A 17,816-nucleotide genomic window follows, 5' to 3' on the forward strand; every position below is an offset into this window, starting at 1 on the left:
TTACTGGAAAATCTAAGCAGAGCATGGGGACCACAGAGTCCAATCTGGCATCTGAGAATATGAGTCTTAACGTACCTTTCCTCATAAAAGGGGAGATAGAGTGGTCCAGGAAGCTGACAGGAAAAGTGGTGTAGTTGGCCATTGGGTTGTGCTTCATTACATCAAAGGAGGTGTGATAGATGATTTTATTCAGAATTTCCTCTGGTATTTCTTTCTCCAAGAACTTCAAAATCTTCTGAATTTCCCGCTTTGGGTCCTGTATGTAGAATAGTTATACAAAGCAAATAATTTTAGTTTTCCATTAAGGATGACATTCTGTGTGGACAAACAGTGTTTGGGGAGAAATGAGGTAAGGGATCAGTTCAAATATATTCAATAAACATCCCTCAGGTGACGACTATGTGCAAAGGTGCTGCCAAGACACAAAAATGAGAGCTGTTCCTGCCCTCAGGAGGCTCACGCTGCAATAGGGAGATGAATGTAGACATAACGAACTGTAAGAACTGGCCCAGAAAACATGCTGTCCACACACACACACACACACACACAGACACACACAGGGAGAGAGAGAAAGATTGAGAGAAAGAGATCCATGAGATTTGTTGAAAGCAGCAATTATGTTTCCTGGTAGAGATGAGGAAAAGTTGTATAAAGGAGAAAAAATGTTGCAGGTGAGTCATGGTATGACCAAATTTAGTATTTGAGCTATAAAAGATGACAAAAAGTCTGTGAATTTAATAGAAGGTCAGTAAGGGGATGAATGCAAAGGAATCTCAAGTTGATACAGAAATGTGAGTTCTTGTGCACTGGTTCTTTGATCAAAGAGTTGCAGAAAAGGAGCTATAGCTTTTGATTAGATTTCTCACCATTGGCACAAGAAGTAGTTTAATTCTAGGACACTAACCCTGGGGTCCTGAGAGTGATTTTGTCATGCCTCTCATACACAATGATTTGAAATGGAAAAATCCGTCCTCTGTCCCAATATGTGAGACCAATCCTGCCAATGATTAAACTTCAGTTTGTGATGTGGGCCTGGGGTGTGGAAGAGGGAGAAGGAAACTCTCCCTGCACGTTCACTGAACACAACTAGGCACTTTGCATATGTGATCTTATAAATCCTTATAATAATTTCATGAGATACAAAATGAGATGATACCCACTTTTAGGTGAAGACATGGTTCATGAGTGTCAGAATTAATTCAACTATAAAGACATGTGATATTTCCTGAGGAGGAAGGATCTTCCAGAAACTGTGAACTGAAGCAAAAAAAAAATTGAGAAGAGCAGAAAAGTAGTTAGAACTTTCAAGGGTAAAACTGAGTCGAGAAGAGTGTCATGGAGAGAAAGGACTTGCACTGAAGGCTCTCCTGTGGGCAAGCCCACAAACAGGATCACGACTGTGGTTTGCTGCCCTGGAGAATATGGTAGACTGCACTGCCTCTCACCTCCTTCATGTCCTCATAGAAGATGTAGAGAATACGGTGTTGGTCTTTTGCATCCCACCATCCCTTCACATGGTCATACCAGGAGCCCCATAGCACTGGAGGGAACAAGAGAGAAGTGGGGGGGGGGGCATCAATATCAACTTGAAACTTATAAAATGAGCATGGATGTCTCAAATAAAAGGGAAAAAGGCAAAGAAGACAAAGACCCTGGACAGAATTCTTATTTGCAGAAGACAGTTTTTTTTTTAAATATTTAGGGAGATGATAAGAAGTATTCTGGATTCCTTGGTTTTATATTTCTTCTCTGGAACTTAATAGCACATTAGATACTGTGTAGTTGCCAGGAGTCATAATCTTTCTTTCTTTTGCATCACTACATGATGCCTAGATTAGTGTTACACAATAAACATTGTATCCTAGTAGGCTGATTTTCATTCTGGAAAATCTATAATTACCAGATATTTGGGCACCTTTACTCTCTGTAATGGTGAATGAGAGGAAGAGAGGTGCACTGGGTGTCTTCTGTTGGCCCTGCCAAATCCACTCTTCACCCTCCTCCACCCTGTGAGGTTGACCTCTAGGGACTGCGTCAATGCCTCCTTTGTGCTCAGACTTCCACCTGGGCTTTGTCAGGAAAAGGTACTCAGAGGCTTTTGGGGGTAAAGGAGAGTAGGGAAGGTATGTTTATTTCCCTGATGCTCTTCCTGTTGGCTCACTGTTGTGGTCTGTTTCCCTTAATGAAGGCTTCAGCTCCTGTTAAGGGACCCTGTCCTTTTTCCAGGGGGCAATGGCTCCCTGCTCGTACTCACCCAAGAACACTGTATTATCACCTGTTTGTTTCTTTAAACTCTGCCCGTAGCTTTCTAAATAGTCTCTTGGTTAAATTCTCCCCAAATGATCCAGTTTGAATGTGCCATCACACCCTCCCATGACCTTGATGACTACAATCATTCACTGAAAACCCATCCTTTCTGAAGTCAGTAGTGAACAAGGAAACATGAATGAATAAGGACACATGCACCCACAATTTCCTTTCACTTACCTTTACCAGCTTTGAATGTCTCAACAAACTCCTCCCATGTACCAGGGTTAGGTAGTAGTGCAGACATTCTTGAGAAATGGTAGTAGGATACCACAGTGTCTTTTGCATTTCTAGCCACATAGATAATCTGAAATCAGCCAGCAAGTGATTGAGACAAAGAGAAAACAAAACACAGAAATATTATTGCTCAATGCAGAGGACCTTAGTATTAGAAGAATCTTAGACTATCCCATTTGAGTATCTGAACGTGTGTGCCTTTTCTGTGATCGGGATGACCACATTTTCCGGTTTGTCCAGAGTTCCAACATATATCTGTGGTTTCAGATAATGATTAGGAGCATCCCTCCTTTTCTTAAAAGTATCCTGGTTTGCCTGATAAATACTATGGTCACCCTAACTATTATATTCCTGGAGGCTAAAGAGGCCCCTGTGTTTTTTTCCAGTGTGTAAGGTAGGTCCTCCTTGGCTTGCACTAAGTGAGGACTCTAGGTTATTTTATGGGGGTAGCTAATGCAGTCAGCCATTTGGTCTCATCTGCACATGATGAACTGCAGCTTTATAGATTAATGATATCACTCCTACTTTTCATTTGTGGTAAGATTGCAGGACTTTTGACGGCAGTGCTAAGTCTCCCTTTGGAGCTGCTTGTGATGATTCTTTTCATTGGAAAAGCAGGGGTGTGGTCTGGCCGGGGAGATCTCACCTCTTTGCTTTGTGTCCTGTGGTTCCCTTTTTCCCACTCACTGTCCAGGCTCTAATGCCCACCTGTGCTGCTGTGTGCATTCTCAGCAGAGCCGGAGAGGAGGAGCACATTAATGGTGTCACAAGCATTTTCCCATGTGTCACTTACTGAACAGAATTTCTGTGTCCAACACAACCATTCACCCAGTGGTATTTCTCTCTCAGCCAATCTCCCCAGGCTCTTGCTTTCCCAGCTGCCTTTCCCCCACTACTGTCTTAGAGGAGCACAGACCCAACATGTTTCTCTGCCTCTTTTCCTACTGCTTGATTTTTCTCTGATATTTGTTTTTTTTTTTTTTTTTTTTTTTTAATTTTTTTTTTTCAACGTTTATTTATTTTTGGGATCTCTGATATTTGTGAAAGCATGTAGGGAACCAAAAAGTGTGACACAGCTGCACCATCTTATAATGTAAATACATTTCTTAATGCTGGTGTTGGTTACTGCCTTTTTGTAAACTTGACTAATTGTGAAGGGGCAGTCTGTGCTAGACGGGGAACATATCCAGTGTGCTTGTGGCAGGAGTCTGATGACTGGATATGACCTAATGTCCAGGACATTTTCTGAGAGCCTGCTGACTTATCTGTGTGAATCCCTCATGGCTGCTGTAACAAATGTACTGGCTTAAACAATAAGAGATTTATTCTCTTATGGTTCTAGAGGCTAGATTTCACTGGGCTCAGGTCAAGCTGTTGGCAGGGCTGGTCCCTTTGGTGGCAGTAAGGGAGAATCCCTTCACTTGCTGTTGCTAGCCCCCAAAGGCCACTTGCATTCCTTGGCTCTTGACCCAATCCCTGGCTTCACTTTTCACATCTCCTACTTTTTACTTTGATCTTCTTGTCTCCCTCTTCTAAGAATCCTTTTGATGATATTTAGGGCCCACCTATTAATCTAGGATAATCTTCTCATCTCAAGATCCCCAACTTAATCAAATCTGCAAATCTCATTTTACCATATAAGGTAGCATTCACAGGTTCTGTTGATTAGGACATGGATATCTTTAGGGGATGGCTATTTAGCTTACCACTGCATCATAAAATGAAAATCTTGGCCTAAACTCTCTAATGTCACTTCCTGCTCAAATAATCCACAATTCTAAACAGATAAAAGGAGGTGCCATCATTGAGATTTTTACATTTTTGGAAGGCCTGATTTTTATAAAAAGAAGGTGCTAGTATGATGACTAACAAAATGCTATTGTGTCTTCTCACATTGAATCTATAATACCATTTGGAAATAATATTGCTTGTTGAGCATCAAGAGTCACATGAGTTATCTACCTGTGGGAACAAAGCAGGAAGTTTTCACAAATCAAAATGACCTGGGTGTAATCTCAGAGAAGCAGGTAATGAATGGGATAGCATATTGGAATGTGGAATCTTATTCAATTGTACCTTGTTTGGAGATGGGAGATGGGCAAGATGAAGAGCTGGTGACTCATGGAAGCCCAGAAAAAAAAAAAAAAAGAGTCAAAAGCAATCACTTGCCCTGTGTATCTGAGCACCACACATAGGGGAAATTGTCTTGACTAAATAGACTTGACCCTTATGGTTTTCTTGGTAAGGGTTCAGTCTGGGTTTCTAAAGTAGCTTGCCTGCAAGGAGAAGATGTTCTGGTCTAGTTGATACAAACATTTTGATTCTGCTGGATGGCTACACTTTTCACTGCAAATTTATAAGTCCATATTTTGCTTATATTCCATATTTCATTGACTTTAAGACTCACTGATGAAGCATATATCAAAAAGAAACACAAGCATTTTGCTGTACATTACACATTGATCCTGAATTTGGAAGGTCAAAATAAATGAGAATTTTTGAAAACGGAGGACATAGTGTTATAATAGTTCCTGGGGGCTTGCTCCACAAGATATTCTGTAAGGGTGGTCAATGTAGTATCATGGTCTTATGGTTGTTCATCTTTCTTTGTATTGCTCTACCTTTCCCTTCACAAGTTGTCCCTAAATAAATCACTTTTATGCCTTGGCTTTTTCTTCTTAGATGATTCAAACTAAGATAAAAGCCTTCAGGAAATATGTGCTTTGTTTCACAACTTGCTGTCTTTGGATGTGTCTTCACTGGCAGCTAATCAGAATGATTTTGTATGAAAACTTCCTAGTATGTACCCAGAAATAATATTTTGAAAGAAAGTTGGATCCAGGATGGAGTATGTGGGAATGTGGAGGCAAGGACACCATCTGCTGTATACCTTCATTGGTTATTTATCTTTCAACATCTTTGATTGTTTCCACTTAGACAGAGATAGTGTTTGCCCATATGAACAAAACTGGGCTTGAAGAGTTGGATTTTCCTACCTTTGAATTTTCTTTCCAGAAGGAAGGTGGCAGCAACTGAACAGGAAGGTGAGTCTTCATAGTTCTAGGAGAAGGCATTTTTTCGGCCAGATCTAGACCTGGGAAAGAAGGCCACACCATTTACTTGAACATTTTTCACATCAGCCCCCTGAATTCAATATTATTGTTTGTTAAATATCTAGAATGAGATTTACCAAACAGTTGTCTTTGACTAAAATTATGGTTTTACATGTCTAAATGCTTCCCTCCTGGTGACACCTCTACCATCCATTCAGGTAGAGGAAATCACTGATGAGATACTGGAAACCACCAAGGGAGGCAACATTACTATTCTTATTTGATGGATTGGTTGTACTTGTGTGGGAAGATGAAGATGCTTTGGGAGGTCTGAGGATGGTGATAACTATGACCCCAACAAGCACTTGGATATTTTGTCCTTTGGGGTTTTCTATTACTGCAATGGAGAGTAGATTAAAGCAGCTGGAGAAGAGCTGGTGTCCCTCTTGATGTAGGTGAATTACTGGCCAGCTCTACAACACAAGCAATTCCATTGATCTTTCTTCCAACCTTTACTTTCCAGGCCAAGAACTGCAACAGCCACTATCAAAACACCACACTGGTCTCTGTGCTAGGATGTATTTTCAGATGAAAAATTGAGCCTTACAGTAGTCAAGTAATTTCAGTAATTTCTCCAAGTTAGTAACTATGACAGCCAGGGCTGGAAATCAGTTAGTCTTTGGTGTGGAAAGCCAATGGAGTGGGGGGAGGTGGAGCTCAAGACACTTTGTGAAAAGCACCAGAGAGGCAAGGAACAATTAGATAAATCACAACCAAATCCTCCTTGGAAACAGAATGTCCAATCCTGAGTGTTAAAATACCAAATATAGGCTAGGATTTGGCCACACACAGTACCAGTCTCAGGGAGGGGGCTTGTCACTGAGGCAGAGAGGCAGCCTTGGCTGGAGAAGCACAGCTTCTAGTGGAGAATCAGAAGGAGGAGGCACCCCCTGGAGACCTGGCAGTGATGGGAAATAAGGAAGTAAGAGAAAGAAAAATAAAGATCCTGCAGAAATGAAAGAAACAGCATGCCAATTCTTCCTCCCCACCAACCACCAATGCTGTCCATGAACACAACTGCACAGTAGAGGGCAGAATGGACAGAAGAGGGTGCTTTCAAACTAGAAATTATGACAATAAAATGAATACAAACATAAAAAAGCAGATCTCGTGAATACAAAACTGCTATAAAAAAACCGAAAAGGCAAACCCGAAGCCTTTAACCTGATGAAAATTCTCCCCCCAAAACCAACTACAATCCTAAATAAAATTGTGATACAATACTCCGATCTTGATTAAATATGCAAAACAAGCGTTTGGGAAAAGGAACAAACAACTCAGAAATATAAAAATTAGGAAATGAAATAGACAAAATATATTTATAAAAATAAATAAAATAAAATAAAATAAAATAAAATATATAAAAAAAGAAAAGGGGATAAATGAGAAAAGATTTTATGGAACTGAGAAAAGAAAAAGCACAATAACATAAGAAGGGAAGATTAAATCATAAGGTTGACAATGAAGGATAGGTTTGAAAGGAAATTTAAAAAAGGATGTTGAAGAAAAGCAAGAAGGTAACCAAGAGATGGACAATGAGGTAAATAAACAAGTAAAAAGGGTCAGAGAGAAAGTGTCTGATCTGGAAGACAAGTCTGGCAGCTCTAACGTTGGTATAAACTGCAGTTCCTGAAAAGAAAATGAAAATGGTGGAATAGAACTAATATTGAAACTTATAATATGAACAAACTTTCTTGAAAAGAAGACTTGAATTTGTTGAGATTTTAGCTAAACTATTCCATAATATTGTCTCGTAATCCATTCTGGGTGGCCAAGCAGCCTACAGGGGCCTTGAGCATGCCAGTTCATGCCCCAGCTGCATAACAGTCTGCAGAGACTACCCAATGGCCCTGAGATCAACAGTGTCTGTTACCTCCCAAGGCCTTCCCTGGGAGCACCCCTTTAGACAAAACCCCTGTAGAGCCTACAAAAACCCTGATCCTTTTGGTTTGGATTGACTGTTCTGAACTTAGCCCAGAAGCCCCAAAGCTTTCCACTTATGGACCTTAATAAGGGCATGTGCCCCAGGTCCCATCTCTGTACCAGCATCCTGCCTTGACCTCTCATTTGGTCACTCAAGGCATGCCCTGTACTTCCTCCAGGACCAAGGAGTAGTGGACAGTGCTATTTCAATTCCTTATGGTCTTTCCTTGAACTGAGGCTCACCAGACCACCAAATGTTAATTTAACAAAGTCACAATTAGGTTCACAAGTAGGATGGACTAAATCAGCTTGCTTTTGATAATAAGAAATGCATTTTAGTTTCAATGGCTTACTGACGGGCTTTATCATGTGCATAATTCCATGGGGGAGGAATCCACTGCCTACTGGAGTTTGGTTGCACTGCTTTGCCCTACTGCATACTGCCTTTTCAGAGAGCTGCCCCAAGTTTCCATCCCAAAAGTGCAAGTTACAAAAAAAGCAATGATAATTCTCCCAAAACCTTGAGAGTATTGCTAATCAGAGCTGGTTTGAGGGGCCATGGATGTATTTCCCACTTATTAATGCCCAAGGGTTACCCTCAGTGGCTGTTAGACTTTGAGCATGTTTCTCAGCTTGTAGTACAGACCCAGATGCTGACTGTTAGGGGCAACTAGCTAAGATTTTAGCAATATCCTGTTGCCCTTAGTTAACAGAAGGGAATATGTGAGTTGCACACCCGGCTCACATATAGGGCCACATAAATGTGCAGTGCCCCTAAGAGGAGAGGGACACTCCCTGTCTCTGATTGGCGGTGCTTATGGGATGTACTAGGACTGTAAGTTATAACTTGGATGATAGGGATGTCCTCACTGGGGAGGTAATGACCCCTCAAAAAGGCAAGAGTGGCTGGGTCCCACGGTCCCTCTGTCACTGCATACCTTGCTGCTGTGGCAGTTTGTCCCCTGACCCTATGAGGTATCAGGGTTCCCACTCCTGGTGTATAGGGGCACAAAATCTAATAGCCAAGTACAAATGACTTGAGCACCTGGTGTCTGCATCAACTAAAACTGTCTGAAGAAATTAGCAAGCTCTGTACTAAATGGAAAACACTCATAGAGGTGCTGTGGGCACTGCTCAGTGTTGTGGTGTACCAACAGACCAAGGGACTGGTTCTATACTCTAGGGATCTGGGGCCAGCCCTAATGATTCTGCCACTGCTGGTCTGATGGAGACTAACACTAAACCCAGTGAAGTCAATTGGGACACCCTGGAGAGGGAAGCAGCAGGTATTGGCCACTGGGGACGTCTACCACAGATTTTTCCAGTGAGGATTCAGAAAGTCAAATCAGTGGTGGGTAATAGAGAATTAGAAACTGAAATTTGAAGCTTTACACACCTCAAGATTAAAACTATCTGAAAGGACTGTAGAGCAGGAGGAAGGAAAAGGGGCTGACTGGCTGTTGAGAGTGTTTAATACTGACTCTGAGCTATTATTACTCAACTCACAGACATGAGTCAACTAGTCAGTATTTACAAGAAGCCCCAAATGGATAACTTTTTAAAAGTCCAAATTCTGGACAGACACAGATGACCCAACCCCCAACCCACAAGAGACTACCCCAGGACTAATTCAACCAGAATTAAAGCAAAAACTGCAGCCACAGATTGTCTCCATGTCCTAACTGGGATTTATAATAACAAGGGAGAATCCAAACCCAAAGGCACAAGCCCCAAAGATATAGAGGGAAAATCCCACTCTCTGCTTACTTGGATTTTCAAGGTTTGTTGTGAAGTCTACCCTTTTATCATAGTTATTACTGCAAAGATTCAAAGCCAGCGGAAGATATTCAATGAGGCCCAACTCCTTTCCTGTATGATTGATATGGTCCTGTGGGTATATCACTCCTTTGAATATAGCAACCTATCCAGATGACTTGGATTTCATCTCCAATCTGAGGAAGTCCCAATTGATTATGAATTCAGAGAATTCTTCTTGCAGGGAGCCTCCACCAAATGACAGGACCAAATTTCACTTTAAGAGGACCTCCCATAATATTCTGGAGGCCATGCTGGGAATAGACTTGACAGTTCTTCCTTCATGAGGGAGACACTCTGCCAGCTGGGGGTCCAGATCTCATATCTGGACAGTTATGGTGCAAGCTCCTCTCAAAAACTCATGTTCATTTTGAAAAAGATCCCAATCTCAATGGCCCAGATGACTTTAGGGGGTTTCAAAGCTCCCTCTGCCCCAAACAACATCACTGACCTGTGGGCCTGACAAACCCCCAGAGCATTACCCTAGAACTGAATGGCTCATGGAACTTGTCACCTCCTGGGGATAATTGCCTATTCATGACTCAGTAGTCCACAGGGACTAAGGCAGTAACCTGACATTCTTTTCTTTGTTAAACACCATAGCCCAAGTCATTAGGTAATCCTAAATTTCTCAAATAATCTCCTACAGCCTACAAGTCAAAGCCAATAAAACCACAAAGGGAGTACAAGGAAAGCTGGCTATGGCTTTCCAAACCAGTTGCCAGTGGTGGTGGCCTCCCTGGCTCTCTTGTTCCTTATTATAGGTTTGCATGCACTTACTTCATGACATGCCTAGTAGAATAAACCCAAATTCCTGGATTTCTCATAAAAGGTGCCAGGCAGTAACCTGCCCAATTGCCTCCTCCAGGAAAAAAAACTAAATACACCACATTATTGACTGAGTACACAGGACCTAAGGTCTGTCATTAGAGATACACTTGAATTGGGGTCAGTAGGCCCCCCATCTCAGACTTTAATAGCCTGGTCTGGTCAGTGTGAAAACTGGCTACCAGTTAATGGAGATTAACTATTGACTATTATTGGAGGAGGGGGGGGGTGCCTGGGTGGCTCAATCAGTTAAGTGTCTGACTCTTGGTTTCAGCTCATGTCATTATCTCATAGTTCGTAAGACTGAGCCCCACGTTGGGCTCTGTGCTGACTGTGTGGAGCCCGCTTGGGAATCTCTTTCTCCCTCTATCTCTGTCCCCCCGACCCCCGTTCACCTCTCCCCTTCTCTCTCAAAATTAATAAACTTAAAAAAAAAAGAAATACTTAAAAAAACACAATTGACTATCAAAACTTAAATGCACAGGTTTCTATCATTAAGTTTCCCATTCCCAGTATTATAGACATGGTAGATGACATCCAAAAAGCATGCGGTCCTTACTTTGATGTCCTAGATCTAGCCAACGTGTTTCACTTGATCCTGATAATGGAAGACTCACAACTTCAATTTGCTTTCCATTTCAAGGGCATTTTGAACCTTTACTTGGGTGCCCATGGGTTATTTAAACATTTAAGCACCCTGCTTTTGCATATAACCAATGCAGACAAGATTTAAATTCACTCCAATTAACCCACTGTAGCCTTTGATATTATATAAGTGACATTCTCCCTTTGGAACCTTTTGAGGATGCCATCCAGGAGACTTACACTTAGTAATGTATTTATAGCAGAGAGGATGGGCCATTACCTTGCATAAGATCCAAGGACCAGCCACTTCTTTCAAGTTTCTAGACATAATGTGGCAGCTGAGGACTGTGAAGTTTCTCTCACTATAAAACATCAACTCCTTATAATTAAGCCTGCTGTTACATTATAGCAGACAAAACACATATCAGGTGTCTTCACTTTTGGGGGGCAACACATTCTACATTTACCATTTTACTAAAACCTATTTGTGCTGTTAGATGCAATCCAGCTTCTTTCCATTTGGGAGAACCTCACCAAACTGTCTTGCATCTGGCCCAGCAAGCCATACAGCAGGTCCTGTCTTTAGTCTCTCTGGGCTCAGGCTTTTGAGTTGAATCAGTGGAGATATTTGATTAGGCCTTGTGGAGTCTTGGGACTAAGCATGGCTTTATCTGACTGTCCATGGGACATGGATCAAAGATCTGCCTGACAGCAGCTTAGCACATGCCACTTGAGCATGAAATTTTGGCAGTCCACTGGGCCCTTTTGGGAAAAAAGGCATTCGTAGCCCACCCTGATTTGCAAAAAGTCCCCATCCTTCATTGGGTTAGCAATTCAACCCAGCAAAGGTTCAGCATGGTCCTGAGACCTCATTGTTAAAGTGAAAATGGTACCTTTAAAAACGCTCAATCTGATGTCAAGGGCCTTTCCAGATTACAGGAAGGTGTGGCTCCTCAAAGCTCAGCCTCTTGCTTACTATTAATGAAGGCAACTGGTGGCACCCCCAATGTTGGCCCCTATAGCATTTTGAGAAGCTCCCTGGGACCAGTTGTCTGGCATGGAAAGGGAGTGAGTGTTCTTCACATACAGCAGTGCTGCCATCATACACAGTGCTGCCCACCAGCAGGCTGCAGTGGTCATCCCTAGTCAAGAAGGCCGCTCCTGGCTTGGCCCAGATGATAGGGTTGGTGGCAGTGTGCTTGGTTTCACAACAGACCACAAAGTGAGACTCCCAAGGGCATATATTTTTACTGACTCCTGAGCTCTTAACCAGTGGGTTCTCAGTCTGGTCTGGATAATGGCAAAAGGATAATTCAATGTCTCTGGGTGTCTCCATTTGGAGAGGGACAGCCAATTCACTTATGCCAATTATAGTCACTCATGTCTGCGTACAAATGCCAACAAACACCAGAAGCACATTCTAATAACATTGCAGACTCCTTGTTCCAACATTCCAATAACATTCCAGACATAACCTCCATATAACTATTCCTCCAGAGATGCCATGCCCACCAGAAGAGCAGACCCCTATTTCAGGCCACAGGGGAGCAACAACACTCACTGATTGGGGAAACAGGCGTGGAATCCTTTTCACCCTTGCTCTATCCAAACTGGTGGTAGATAATTGATTGCTTCTTTGTCCCCAAACAAAACTCTGGAAGATTACCAGGTCAGTGTGACAACTTGTGATGGCAAATTTGTTGTATCAGACTGCTGCTGCCCTCTGCTGGAGCTAGTGGGTATGTAAACACCATCATCAATACCTTCTCAGGATGCCTACAGGCTGTTCTCTCCAGAAACACTGCTTCCTATTGCCCAATATCCTCCTTAACCAGATATGTGCTTGTCCCCTTACACCCACCAGACATTACAGATTCAGATCAAGATAGCCTTCCACCTCCCAAGCAGTTCAATAATGGGCTCTGAAACATGGAATCTTGTGGAATTTCTGCCTAGCTCACTGGCCCCAAGCAGGTGGACGTATGGAGAGGAACAATGGCCTTCAGAGACATGCTTCTCAAATTTTAAACAGAAGGGAGGCCCCAAGTGGACAGAAATTTTCCTAGTGGCTCTAATACTGCTTGATTCCTGGCTCTCAGCTCTTCCTACCCCCACACCAAATACATCTTCTCCAAAACCCCCCTTCTGGTACTGACAGGGAACCCTGACTCCTCTGACATCAAGGAGGATGTCATTCACTTCTGTTCACTGGATGAATGCTTCCCTCACCATTGTGGTCTTTCCATTGTCTCACTGTCTTCCATATGCTGGCAACCTCATCAGGGGTGGATTGTACAATATGACCCTCTTCTAATAGAGAGCTCAATGGAACAAACCCTACCAAATTGCTTAGAGATCATGATTATACCAATTTCTTTGGCATGGATGATGGTCCAGTATTAGCCACAAAGGTAAGGACACTGGCCTTGCTCAATATTCTGGTTTAAGGCAGGTTAATTAAAGCAATTTCATAGGAAGTTTTGTGGGAGATTGAAATTATGGCTTCAGGGTCAACTAGTGGGATTGTGGATCTCAGAGAGAAGAAAAAGGTATTCTGCCCAGTGGATGCCAGTCACATTAAGAAATGAAGCCCCAAAAGAACCATAGAATCCAATGGTGGCTCTCAGTGGATGCAGGGCAGGTCTCTACCCCACCTTAGATGAAGAGGTAAATGACCTCTTGCTCCTAAGCAAACATGCTCCTCCTTTTGTTGCTATCCAGATTGCTTTCCCTGAAGGACACCCCACAAGCTATTCAAATGCAAATGCTCTCTTTTACTGTGGCTACCTTGGATAATAGGGTTGTTGGTAGATCCCTCCAGCCTAACTCTATCTCAGGAGATGAGCTGGAACAAAATTAGCCAGGTATACAACTGTACTGAACGATGGCTGAGCACCAAGTGTTGCAGGCTCTATGTGGCAGGGGTCAATTCATCAGGCACAAATTCTGACCCAGAGTTCATCTCTTCTACATTGAATGGTGCCAATGGAAGTGATGCTTAAAAGAGTCATTCCATCCTTACACCGTGCCTCAAATTATATTTACCCCAGGCCAAATGGCCCTACTGTCATAACCAAATCAGACCCATCTTGGCTGGCAGGTTTGTGCTCTAACCACCCTATCATAGTTTTCATGGGGTTATCTCTGGATTGTACATCTGCCATCCACAAAATATCCCTACTGTGAGCCTATCAATGTATCCAGAATCTATATGCATTATGGATGTGGTCCCCATAAAGTTCAGTCATGGATATTGCATGCTCCTTTGCAAAGTGCACCCTGATGATCTAATGGAGCCCAATGAGGTCTGCCCATCTAGTAGTAGAGTCCACACTTGTAGTCCCACCCCGAGCCAGGCCTCTAGGACATGTACTTGGTATTTAACACCAGCAGCCACTTCTACCCTTCATGGATCTTCACCTGGCAAACCACCCTCTCCTGGCCTCACCATCCCCAAGCACAGCAATGCCTCAGATGACACTGCCCCAGCCCAAGAGCTCTTGCTGCCATTAGAGTTGTGACTGCCTTACAGACAGCAATGCCACAACCCAAGGGAAAGATGAGAGACAATGTACTTCAACCTTACTTGAACTTGGGATTCCCACCTTGAGATCACCTCTGCCCCAGGAAGGAAATGACTGTGCTAACTGTCAGCACAGAGGCCTCCATTTGTAAAAATGCCTCCACTTGATGGAACCTGAAGACCTCATAGATTCTACTTTTCTGAAAGAGCTATCTGCTTCTCTGGAGAAACTTGCCTCCATCAAAACAATTGCAAAACTTCTGTTGACTGCCTGGTGGTGGTAGACATCATTTTACCTTTGTGGCAAGCCAAACAATGTATTCTTAACCATGCTAGCCAAAATATAACACTTTGCAAAACTTTCTTAACCATGCATATCATAAAAAGTTGATTATTATTGATCAACTCTGAAACATACCAAACTAAAATTATTATATTTTAAGATAAAGAAAAAAATTCTTACTCCAGGTAAAAGATGAAATGATTCATAAAGTCAAGAGAATTAAACTGGCATCAGACTTATCAAAAACATCACACAAAGCAAGTAAACAGTAGAACATTTTCAAGAAACTTAAGGAAAGAAAGTGTGAATGAAAGATATATCCAGGCAAGCTGTGCTTCAAGTATCAACACTATAGAAAACAGTTTAAAACATTCAAGAACACACACAGAATACAATATATATGTATTTTCCTGAACAATTCACTAGGGTAAGTTTGATTTAACCAAAAGGAAAACATTAGTACAAGGATTGATAGTGAGAATTTCACATTATTTAATACTAGAACTAAAACTTAAAAGGGATGAAGGGATAGGTGGAAGAACAATATGTAAACCTTATAGGCTGTAATAAAGTAGAAAGAATGCAACTTAAAATTTAGAGTAGGATTACTGGTAGTTGTATAAGTAACAGGGGGAATAAAAAATTCCTTTGAAACTGGCAGATCAGGTAGTAAAAGCTTAAGTAAGAAAAAAGAGGATTAAGTACTTATAAAAGGTGATAATAATACATAAGCAACCAATTGCTAGAAAAAACTTAAGAATTTCCTAAAGAAAAAAAAATGAAAAACTCCCACACAAAGCCATCCAAATTGGTAAGGAAGAAGTAAACCTTTAACTATTTGCAGATGACATGATACTATATATAAAAAACCTCTAAAAACTCCACCAAGAAACTATTAGAACTGATAAATAAATTCATCAGAGTCACAGGATACAAAATTAATGTACAGAAATCTATTGCATTTGTATACAATAATAACTAAGCACCAGAAAGAGGAATTGAGAAAGTGACTCCATTTATAATTACATCAAAAATAATAATATACCTAGGAATACAGTTATCCAAGGAAGTGAAAGATCTGTACTCTGAAAACTATAAAACATTGATGACATAAATTGAAGATGACACACAAAAAATGGAAAGACATTCCATGCTCATGGATTGGAAGAACAAATATTGTTAAAATGTTCATACTACCCAAAGTAATCTACACATTTAATGCAATCCCTATCAAAATACCAACAGCACTTATTCTCAACAAATAATCCTAAAATTTGTATAAAACCACAAAAGACCCCAAATAGAACAATCTTGAAGAAGAAAAACAAAACTGGAGGTATCACAATTCTGGACTTCAAGTTATACTACAAAGTTGTAGCAATCAAAACACTATGGTACTGACACAAACATAGACACATAGAGCGATAGACCAGGATAGAAAGCCCAGAAACAAACCCAAAATTATATGATCAGTTAATCTTCAACAAGCAGGAAAGAATATCCAATGGGAAAAAGACTCATTCTTCAACAAGTAGTGTTGGGAAATTTGGACAGCTACATGCAGAAGAATGAAGCTGGATCACTTTCTTACACCATACACAAATATCACTTCAAACTGGATGAAAAAGGCACCTGGGTGACTCAGTCAGTTGAGCATTTGACTTCAGCTTAGTTTATGATCTTGCAGTTTGTGAGTTTGAGCTCCACATCAGGCTCGCTGCTGTCAGCTCCTTCAGATCCTCTGTCCTCCTCTCTCTCTGTTCTTCCCCTGTTTGTGTTCTCTTTCTCAAAAATAAATAAAACTTAAAAAATGGGTGAAAGACCTAAATGTGAGACCTGAAACCATAAACATCCTAGAAGAGAGCACAGGCAGTAATTTCTCTGACATTGGCCATAGCAACATTTTTCTAGACATTACTCCTGAAACAAAGGAAATAAAAGCAAAAATAAACTATTGTAACCACATCAAAATAAAAATCTTCTGCTCAGAAAAGGAAACAATTAGCAAAACTAAAAAGACACCTTACTTAATGGGAGAAGATATTTGCAAATTATATATCTGATAAAGGGTTAGTATCTAAAATATATAAAGAACATATATAATTCAATGCCACAAAAACCAAGGGCACTTGCCACTAAAGTGGGCAGTTTTGCCACTAAAGTGGGCAGAAGCCATGAATAGACATTTTTCCAGGAAGACTTATAGATGGCCAACAGACACATGAAAAGATGTTCAACATCACTCATCATCAGGGAAATGCAAATCAAAACTACAATAATGGGTGCCTGAGCGGCTCAGTCGATTAAGTGTTGGACTTTGGCTCAGGTCATGATCTTGCAGTTCATGGGCTTGAAACCTTCATAGTTCAGAGCCTGGAGCCTGCTTTGTATTCTGTGTCTCCCAATCTCTCTCTGCCCCCTTTTCATGCCCTCCTTGTCTCTTTCTCTCTCTCTCTCTAAAATAAATAAACTTAAAAAATATATGTATATATTTAAAAAAATATGAGATATCACCTCACACCTGTCAGAATAGCTAAAATCAAAAACACAAGAAATAACAAGTGTTGGTGAGGATGTGGAGAAAAAGGAACCCTTTTGCACTGTTGGTGGGAATACAAACTGGTACAATCACTGTGGAAAACACTATAGAGCTTCCTCAAAAAATTAAAAACAGAACTACTCTACAATATAGTAATCACAGTACTGGGCATTTACCCAAAGAATATAAAAACATTAATTCGAAAGGATATATTGACCCCTATATTTATTACATCATTATTTACAATAGCCAAAATATGGAAGAAGCCAAGTGTCCATCAATAGATGAATGGACAAAGAAGATGCAGTATTACTGAGCCATAGAAAATAATGAACTCTTGCCATTTGCAATGAGGTAATGACATGGATGGAGCTAGAGTGTATTATGCTAAGTGAAATAAGTCAGTCAGAGAAAGACAAATACCATATAATTTCACTCATATGTGGAATTTAGGAAACAAAACAGATGAACAGAAGAAAAATTAAAAAAAAAAAGAGAGAGACAAATCAAGAAAAGACTCTTAACTATGGAGAACAAACCGATGGTTACCAGAGGGGAACTAGATGAGGAGATGGGTCAAATAGGTGAAAGAGATTATAAATACACTTATTGTGATGAGCACAGAGTAACATATAGAATTGTTGAATCACTGTATTGTATACC

At 41.0% G+C, this 17,816-nt stretch overlaps 1 protein-coding gene across 1 annotated transcript in view; it reads right to left on the minus strand.

Moving 5' to 3' along the window:
• LOC115510437 (sulfotransferase 1C1) overlaps nt 1-17,816 on the minus strand; it is a 44,018-nt gene that overhangs the window by 1,700 nt on the left and 24,502 nt on the right. Inside the window, exons 4-7 of the mRNA XM_030310292.2 lie at nt 5,541-5,638; nt 2,488-2,614; nt 1,446-1,540; nt 76-256 (exon numbers count right to left, since the gene is read on the minus strand). Coding sequence (XP_030166152.1) covers nt 76-256; nt 1,446-1,540; nt 2,488-2,614; nt 5,541-5,638 — 501 coding nt within the window. The remainder of the gene's footprint in view (nt 1-75; nt 257-1,445; nt 1,541-2,487; nt 2,615-5,540; nt 5,639-17,816) is intronic.

Source organism: Lynx canadensis, chromosome A3, assembly GCF_007474595.2.
Source record: "Lynx canadensis isolate LIC74 chromosome A3, mLynCan4.pri.v2, whole genome shotgun sequence".
NCBI classification, from domain to species: domain Eukaryota; kingdom Metazoa; phylum Chordata; class Mammalia; order Carnivora; family Felidae; genus Lynx; species Lynx canadensis.